The sequence below is a fragment of the Electrophorus electricus genome, chromosome 2 (genome assembly GCF_013358815.1).
Source record: "Electrophorus electricus isolate fEleEle1 chromosome 2, fEleEle1.pri, whole genome shotgun sequence".
In the NCBI taxonomy this organism is placed as follows: domain Eukaryota; kingdom Metazoa; phylum Chordata; class Actinopteri; order Gymnotiformes; family Gymnotidae; genus Electrophorus; species Electrophorus electricus.
In genome coordinates, this window is record NC_049536.1 from 6,574,949 (window position 1) to 6,584,580 (window position 9,632).

Sequence of the window (9,632 nt, forward strand, 5' to 3'; positions counted from 1 at the left end):
CTTGCCAACACAAATGACAGTGCGAGTGGGCATGCAACCAACAACCCCTGACCAGCCTCCAAGCGCAGTGTTTGATTCAGCTCAGCAACACAGTTTAAAAGTGCAAATGCATAACTAAGGACCACAATCATCACCCAAATGCAGCCACAAACACTGACAATGCAGCTCCACCAGGCTTCATGATACAAAGCCACAGACAGACACATCTGTGATTTAAACACTGCAGGTAACCCAGTCCATGTCAGCACAACGGCAAGTGCACAAGTAACATATTAAAGAGTGTAAGGTCATGCTTGGTGCAGGTCTGTAAGCCTGCCAGGCTCCCTGCTCCGGCACTGCACGTTCAGCGGCAGCGGCTCGCAGCTTTCCACGCGAGCACTGCTGCTCCTTCATCACTCACTGCATGCGAATTCGTTACTCTCATCAGCTGGGTTGGGATCCAGCCTTGTCAGCAAGTTTGTTGGTGTGTGTGCGCGCGAGTTGCGACGTGATAGGGAGGCTGCCCAGATATATGAACATTTTACAAGTGCAGGACCCTGTGCTCCGGTCAACCTTATTTCACTGGGACGCCCTGCCTTTGAAAGTGGCCTGAGAGGCAGGCTTTAATGGCCATTAATGGGGCTTGGGATGGTGGAAACTCACTTTTTTAAGGCAGATGGATGTTGTGGGGAAAGTGCTGTTCACATGCCGGTCAGCACAAACTTTAGCTTCAAACCCGGCCTGCTGGTGCATGCATGTCAATACAGGGGAGGATTATATGCTACCACGCTACCTCAGTCTGACAGATAAAAGAATACCAATTTTCCAGTATTCTGAATAGTAGTCTAGTAAATGTATAATTTGACATTAAAAGCTTCTGAGTGTCTAAATGTAAGATTTAACTACCACCAAACTACCACAGCAGAGTTCCACAGTTATTGGTTGTACTTAAACACTGAAATGCAACATCAGAGCCAACTGTGAGTATATACACCCGCTACGTTAAACAAACACTGTGTAATTCCCAGATGGATCAAAAACGTTCTAATAGCATTAATTCACGTAGTTCCACCACAATTAAACTGAGATCTGTAAAATGATAGGATATATTAGTACTGCAGACCGCTATTCCACTCATAGACACATGTACGGGAGCATGGCAGTGAGTGTCCTTCCACAGAGAATCTCCCGCAAGGCCAAGGGGGGCCAGCGTCTGACAGCTCACAGCCTTTTAATAATACTGAAGCCTCAGAGCTCATTATAATGGTAATGTTGTCGCAGTGGGTGCTGAGAAGAGAAGAAGGCCTTTGAGATAATGAAAGAACTGCAGTTTATGTGGAATGGCAGCGCAGAATCCCCACAGGATGATCAGACTGGGTTCGTCTTAACATTAAGCTCATGAGACATTGTGTCCTTATACAAGGTTTTTTTTTAAATGTACTCTGCCTTGGATCCACAGAGAACAAGAACAACTATGTAAACAATCCATGAGACATTCAGAATGTCTACACTAACAGCAAATTACATCTCCACAGAGCATTTATAGCACATAATTGAAAGGATTTCAGAGTTTTAAACTCTGTAAGAGGAGTAAGGAAAATTAGAATTGTTAATGACTGGGATGAAATTTGCACAAACTGCCCTATAGTAATGTCTGGGTCTTTTAGTGTATTTTAGTTTTTTTGTGTTTTGGTATGAATTTAGTATGCATGTCGGGGTATAATTTGGATGTTTTGAACTTACACTGAAAGAAGCAACTACAACTGTACACAAAAGCACACATGCACACACAAACGTGGATATGAATGCGAAGTCACCTGTTTACCTAATAGTGTAACTGCACAAACACACACACACACACACACACACACACACACACACACACACACACACACACACACACACACACACACAATTGCCCTTGGTGCAGTCTTTCACTCACGTTAGAGTCCAGCAGGTCGATGCTGTCCAGGCTTTTACTGCGGTGGATGCGGCCCTTGATTCTGCGCAGGGATGGTTTGCCCTGCACCGAACTCTCTGATTCAGCCGCTATAGAGAGCGTATCAGGGGTGGGGATGTAGGCGTGGACCCTAGGGTAGTACCTGAGGAAGATGAAAAGCTGTGTTTGGAACTTGGGGAAAGCCCTGAGCACTCTAAGTAAAAAAACAAAAACAAAACTGGGTCAAGGAAATATAACGAGAAGGAAGATTTTCAACTTACACAGCTGGTCCGTATTTATCTTTTTCGTGTTTGGGAAAAATCCTGAGATTGGAATATGAGAGAGAGAGAGAGAGAGAAAGAGAGAGAGAGAGAGAGAGAGAGAGAGAGAGAGAGAGAGAGAGAAACAAAACTTATTATAGTTAGTTTGAAAAATCAATATGATGAATAAAATGATCAAATATTTTATAATATGAAATGACACTTTTTTATGTATTGGAGCACTGCTTCTCAAAAGTTCAGATAAAGTATGCATAGTACAAAGCACTACAAATCTATATTTAATTTAAATAAATTGGGTATTTACAATAGTTTTGTATGTAATCACACTGACATGGATTTTGAATATTTCCTGTTTTCCAATGATGTCATTATTATCAAAATGTTTACTAAATATTCTAATAAATATATAAATATTCTAGAATAATATTATATTGGCTAGGTTTTGTCTCTTCACTAACTTTATAGGTATAAACAAAATGTTTGATAATGTAAAAATATATCTGAATACTATATATATATATATATATATATATATATATATATATATATATATATATATATATATATATAATTTATTTTTTTACCATCTTCCCATATCCAGTAAGAACATTCCAAGCATACAACATAAATAACATAGAACATATATAACATAATGAAGGCATGCAATCATTATGAAAGCCATTTGCAGCACACACTCAGCATTCCTCATCTTCTGTCAAAAATCTCATAAACACTTCCTGCAGAGCCTATGGTAAATGTATAATATTCTCGGTAATTCGCAGTACACTGCTAAAACCCATTTATTAATATAGGCATAAAAGTATAAAAAAAAAAGCAAGGAATTTACAATATATGCAGAAAGGAAATGTTTCTCAGGAATTTATCATTTTAATCCTTTTTGCCCCACTGCGTATTGTGGTATTTGGACCAACTGTGCGTAACTATTTCAAAGGTGAAAAATAGCTAGAGGACACAAAGTTATAAAAACTCTCATTTTGATGTTATTGACTTATCTACCTGAACAATTAAAATACTTTTTGAGGTGCCTTGGAGCCCGTGAATTTACAGACATCCCTATTTGTTTATTTACAGACATCCCTCTCTGTTTATTTACAGACATCCTTCTCTGTTTATTTACAGACATCCTTCTCTGTTTATTTACAGACATCCCTCTCTGTTTATTTACAGACATCCCTCTCTGTTTATTTACAGACATCCCTATCTGTTTATTTACAGACATCCCTCTCTGTTTATTTACAGACATCCCTATCTGTTTATTTACAGTCATCCCTATCTGTTTATTTACAGACATCCCTATCTGTTTATTTACAGACATCCCTCTCTGTTTATTTACAGACATCCCTCTCTGTTTCACAGATTAAGGTTCCATTTCACGAGTAGCTTCAGTTATTGTATATAACATTAATACATCCGATATTATGAATAGTAATAATATATCAGTTATTGTGTATACCAATATTACATCAATTATTGTGTATACCAAAAATACATCGGTTACTGTGTATACCAACAATATACCAAATATTGTGTATACCAATATTACATCAAATATTGTGTATATCAATATTACATCAATTATTGTGTATACCAAAAATACATCGGTTACTGTGTATACCAACAATATACCAAATATTGTGTATACCAATATTACATCAAATATTGTGTATATCAATATTACATAAATTATTGTGTATACCAATAATACATCAATTATTGTGTATACCCATGATGCATCAGTTATTGTGTATACCAACAAACCCCCCCCCCCCAATATTTTTCTGTTTTTCACAAAGCATTCATGATTCATGCATGAATTAAAAAAGATTCCTCTCTTATTTTAAAAGGGCCAAGGCCTAATGATTTTTCTTGTGTTACCTGTATAAATACACATAGCACTATCATCCACAGTAATAACAAATAACCATTATATCATAAATTCGCAGACTAAGCAGAACTGGCTGAATAATATTACATAGCAAAGTCTCAGGGGATGTCAATTTACATACTGTACCTCACACACCCCTGAGAAAACTAAACAAACCAGCACTGCTTCTCAAGCACACAGAACCAAAAAGTGTCAGTAAATGAGGTTAAACAATTTTCTTGTCATACTAATCCCACACACAGTCATTTATTAAATCCACATCATCAATAATTTGTGTCACATCTGCTCCGTTTGGACTTCAAAGCATCTCACATGTGAGGCCATACATACATTATTTATGGAAACTCATGAGATCGCATGGCCTTAGTTCAATAATAGTAAAATAACAATAAACCACCCATATCACTATCTAAACACCACAGTGGAAAAATAGGATTTGCTTGCAAAATATATCAGAAATGGCGCACTGATGGAATAACAGACTATACAGACAGGTTAGCTTAAAATAAGACAAATAATTGCATAAAAATTCCACAGAATTTCTGTACAAATAAGCGTACAGTTGTTTATTGATGGTTTGACGCGATGTTAACGCGATGCAAGGAAACAAACACAAGAGAACGAGGATGAAGACTTTGGCAGAAATGCTAAGCTTAACTCGAGGAACACAGAGAACAGTTTATCTTCAGCTCACCTTTCACAGTCAAATGCCTTAAAAGCACATAGAGAAAGACTGGACAGGAATCACTGGTGGGGCCTGTTATATATAGAATAAGGTGCATGGGACTTCAATGACATCACATAAAAGGAGGTATTCAGAAAATCTCATGCGCTTTTACAAATTTGACCTAAGCAGTACTGGAGCTGATGCCAGTGCATATTCATTTGTCAGATCTCTGATTAACTGTCAAAACAACAGTGTAAGCAGATACCTAATGTTATTACAGCACAAATAAATGACAAAAGGCAGTCAGTAGTAAAGTGTGGTAGATCATACAGTCCTCGGATGTCTTCATATGTGCCTTGTGCAGCTATCACTTGTAATTAAGCTAAGCAATAATATGTACTGCTTAATCAGCAAACCAGTATGTAGCACATAGACCATGCCACTGGTCTTGGTTCAGTAGAGAACTTTTACAAGCACACATGACACTGATTGTCACTATCTTAGGCATGCACTCTCTACCGTGCACTGCTATCAACACTGCTATAATCACACGCATTAGTGTAACTCTTGGACAGACCGGTACAGGCCCCAGGCTAAAACGGACTGCAAACAGGACATCGGGAACCAGTGCAGTCATGTGTAGTCAGCCCTTACTGACCGCAGGGTTGGCATGAGAGGCCTGGTCTATTAGCGTCCTCTTCACCTACAGCTGCTGACTTCAGGTTAATTACTATAATAAAGTAAGGACTAATTTTAGATTAAAAGAGAGAGACAAGTGTAAAATATGAAATTTGCAGACACTGAGGAATTACATATATGTGCATGCCGAGAGGGTCAGTATAAGTGCCAACTACACAGCTTGGGTCAGGCAACCGGCACTAGAGCTGGCTATACCGTCTTATAAAAATCTCTTGGACAGTTTTTATGACACTTTGAGGGGTAATGCGTTATTATGAATATAACAGATAAAATCTAAGAGTACCGCTTCTTCTGCAGTCCAAAAGATAGTCCTGAAGCTTTTGAAAAAACTATTTTCCAATAAATGCAAGGAGCCATTGAAACAATGGCATAATGTTTTAGCACAGGTTTTGCTTCTTGTTGAATGTATGGGAAACAACAGCATGCCTATCACACAGTAACTTGTGAGTACACACTTAACCTCCATGGCACACTGAAAAATCAGTGCTAGTACTGTAATACTCTCTCAACATTTTCATTTTCTTAAGAATGAAATAATGCATTTAATAATTTCTTTAGTCTTCTGTTTGTTATTTACACTATTTATGTTATTTATTGTGTAATATCTTTATGTCTGTACAATACAGCCTGTCTCTGAACCTGGATTGCCTTCTAATGACTTTTGCACACTCCTGTGTGTACATCCTTTACCTCTTTTCCAGGTTGGACGTTCAGAGGTCCTCTGGTAGAAAGTGGACAGATATAAAACCCCAGGCAGGGAGGCTCACCTAGGAACAAACCGAATGTAGGAACTCTCAAAGAGGAGAAATTAAATGCTCTCTGGTGGAGAATCAAACAACACAACTCAACTTCGCTCATATTGAGCAGTAAAGGAATTTAGTAGCATTTATTTATGAACTAATACTTAACTGTAGGTTATTCCCATGCTGTTTACTTGATCTGGCAAAAACATACAACTTTGTCCTAATTTGTCTTTTAAAAAACCTGCTTCTTCCTTTTCTAGACAAAATCAGGTCTTTGAGAGGAGTCATTCAGTTTAGGTACAGTAACTTTGCTGTGCTTACTGTACCTGTAATCTCAGTATAACTACTGTTCTGAAACATGGTGAAGTGATGAATTTCCTATAAAATGATAGTGATGCCATGTTTCCTAAGCCATGAATAATTAATTTACACAAACAGGCCCAGAGCCAGCATCCACATGTCATGTTGTGAGGATTTCTCTGCTGATCTTAAATGCTTTGTCATTTAGACTGATGTAGACTTGGCATGTTTTTGCCTTTTTTTGGGATTCTTCATGTTAGCAGCTTGGTTGATTTCAGTGACTCCATTACGTTTCAGCAAACCTGTCCTCATAAAGAAGATTACAGCTTGAGGTTTTTCTGCTTTAAATTTTAAAAGCATTTCTGATGTTGATATTAAGTAAGTACAAATTTTAAACAAATGGGGAAATTTAAAAACAATCAATTATACAGTGTAAATAATCATTGATTGCATATTTGAGTGGTAATTAAATTGAAGCTAAAACTTAATACTTGCTTCTCATCAGCCCAAAATATATTTTATCCAGGAAAGTTCATCAAATTTTGTCGTCTTTACTGTTCCCAAAGAAAACAGAGTGCCTGTAATTATGAAAATCCCAAAGCACAGATGTGTGCAGTTAACAGATTTCAAAGATACATTTTGCACAGATAACAATTTTAGATTTATCACACGGGTCTACCAGCATGCACAAAATTCAACTTATTTTATTTCTGCACATTAATTGCTAGCAAGTTATGGACTAGCAAACCCTTTTAGGGAAAGATATTCTGGAAGGTCACAGATCCATTATACCAATTTGTACTCATGATGATTTTCAGTATTATGAGCAATCATTGCACACAAGCCTGGAAATGCCTATTCACCCTTTCCTACTTCAAGTTTAAGTTCACGTAATTAATTATAATCAAAGACTAGTAAGATGTTTTTTTATTTGCATTTGATCTATCTTGTTGAGTAACTGCCCGTAAATTGTGTTGTATTCTATGGCATTGTATTGTACTGCATTGTAGCTCTCATTCTAGCTCTAGCACTGACACTCGATTCTGGCTGTGTCTCGGTTAAGAGTATTTTTGGACTCTAACCTATTTGTGCCAGCTAAGGATACTTTGAGTAGACATCTAAAACACTTCTGTAAGTTGCAATGTGTGTGTTTCTGTAAAATGCCATAAATGTAAATGTAAAAATAATGAGTGTAAAAAGATAAAGGCATTCCATATTTCAAGAAGAGATGGTTATTATGAAAGCATTTACATATTAAAAGCAGATGCCGAGATTTGTAAGAAGTGATAACACCAAGTTACCAAATATTAAAAGTACTGATTAAAAGAATTTATGCCTTTTGTTGATAAAAGTTCACAACATCCTAACAGACAGCAATACCAAACCTAGAGCACGGCGCAGAAAGATGACATGAAATACGCTACATTAATTCAGTTAGATATGAAGTGGATTTTAAATTTTATTTTGAACTGTGCTGGGTTAAGGGAAACGGTAATTTGACTCGGTGTGCGTGGAATATGACAATCACGGTGCCTTCTTGTAAACAATTTGTCATCCACATTGAAGGAGAACTCTGTGCTGGTCACTGATGGATAATTAGCTGTCTCATTTCCTTTTCACCCATAGTGTAATCCTGTGTAGATTATAGACACAATCTTCTCACACACAGAGGTCTTAGAGGAACACTACTCACAATTAAGAAAGAGCCATAATGAAAATTAGGTGCATGGGTGCCAAAATCAAGCAGTGTAATCTGCAAAAGACATGAGAAACAAGACAAATGTGTGGTGGTAACAAAGATGTTGTGAGAGTGACATGCACACAGACACACTTTTTTAATGACGATGACAAACTGGAAACAGACACATGAAATGCGAGGGAGTACTTGTTGAGTTTTAATGTTAAAAACGAAACTGGGTAAGATAAAAATACAGTAAGCACTTGTTCATGCTACAGACACTTTTTTTTTTTTTTAGAGCACAAAACGTTAAATGGGATGATGCATGGTTATTTGTAACAGGAGAGTGATTTATGAATGAAGACAGAAAAATAACTTGAAATAAAAGAGTACAATAGTCACAAAAGCTTGATGAATAAAAGTAGCATTACATCATACTCATGCAAATCGACCCGATAAGATTTTATTTGTCTCTTCATAAAAAAAGATAAAAAACCTGCTGGCGCCTAAATCTACTGTAAGCTATGCCATATCAGTACTGCCCAAGAATTCTCGTGCACATACTTACACACACAGTATTGCACCTGGCTTGTACCTGAATACAACACTGTGAAAGTGGCTGCACAGATCGACCCTTGGATTTGCCAGTAAAAGCATATGCTCCTTTTGCTGATTGTGCGGTCGTGCCGCGCCGTAACAAGGATACCAAAACCTATCCCCGCCTTTCTCCACAACCTATATCGCATAATAACCCGAACTGAGGTTCATACTCACCACATATGTTTCCTTGGAGGCAGGCTACGGTCTCTGTTGATGGCTGTCACACCTAAGGCCAGCTGCATAACAGTTATGTATTTCTGGTAATTCACCATGGTATCATTCACCGCTTTAAAAAAATCCACACCAAAAGAAAAACACAGGTACTATATTTTAGCTCTTCTCCTATTCTCTGGCATCCGCGTCTACTGCGTCTTCCTTGCTCAGCATCACAACGCCATTTCCAGCGCTGACGAACTGACAGGGAAAACACTCCCCTAGGAGCTCGGCGAGAGGTACCACGCCGCCGCGACCCATGCCTACAATGACACTCGAATCGTATTACCTCTAAGCACGGATCGCCAATCCGTTCAAGTTTAGTCAGGAAATACTCATTCTCTGTCCACCGCTCGCAGCGCGTTGCCTAGAACGATCTGCCCCTCACGGTCTCTTGCTCTGAGTAAAACGCTGCAGCGTCTGTGGTAGTGAGGTAGGGAGCAGAGACGTGTAGTGAGAGGATGTGGGGTGGGCTGAGCCGGGTGGGGGTGGGGTGGGGTGGGGTGGGGTGGGGTGGGGGAGGCGAATACATAAATGGGAGTAATTGGACGCGTTTAGCAAAAGTGCCAAGTAGCATGAAAAGTCTTCGGACTTCACTATCGAATTTTACATTGCTATATAGGCTAT

General features: G+C 38.3%; 1 protein-coding gene across 9 annotated transcripts in view; it reads right to left on the reverse strand.

Moving 5' to 3' along the window:
• Positions 1–9,401, reverse strand: part of tjp1b (tight junction protein 1b) — a 57,555-nt gene extending 48,154 nt beyond the window's left edge. For all 9 annotated transcript variants that reach the window (XM_035536653.1, XM_035536650.1, XM_035536648.1 and 6 more), the window contains exons 1-3: positions 8,967–9,401; positions 2,200–2,241; positions 1,922–2,081 (exon numbers count right to left, since the gene is read on the reverse strand). In XM_035536653.1, the coding sequence (XP_035392546.1) occupies positions 1,922–2,081; positions 2,200–2,241; positions 8,967–9,064 (300 nt within the window). In that variant the 5' untranslated portion in view covers positions 9,065–9,401. The remainder of the gene's footprint in view (positions 1–1,921; positions 2,082–2,199; positions 2,242–8,966) is intronic.
• Positions 9,402–9,632: the final 231 nt, after the last annotated feature.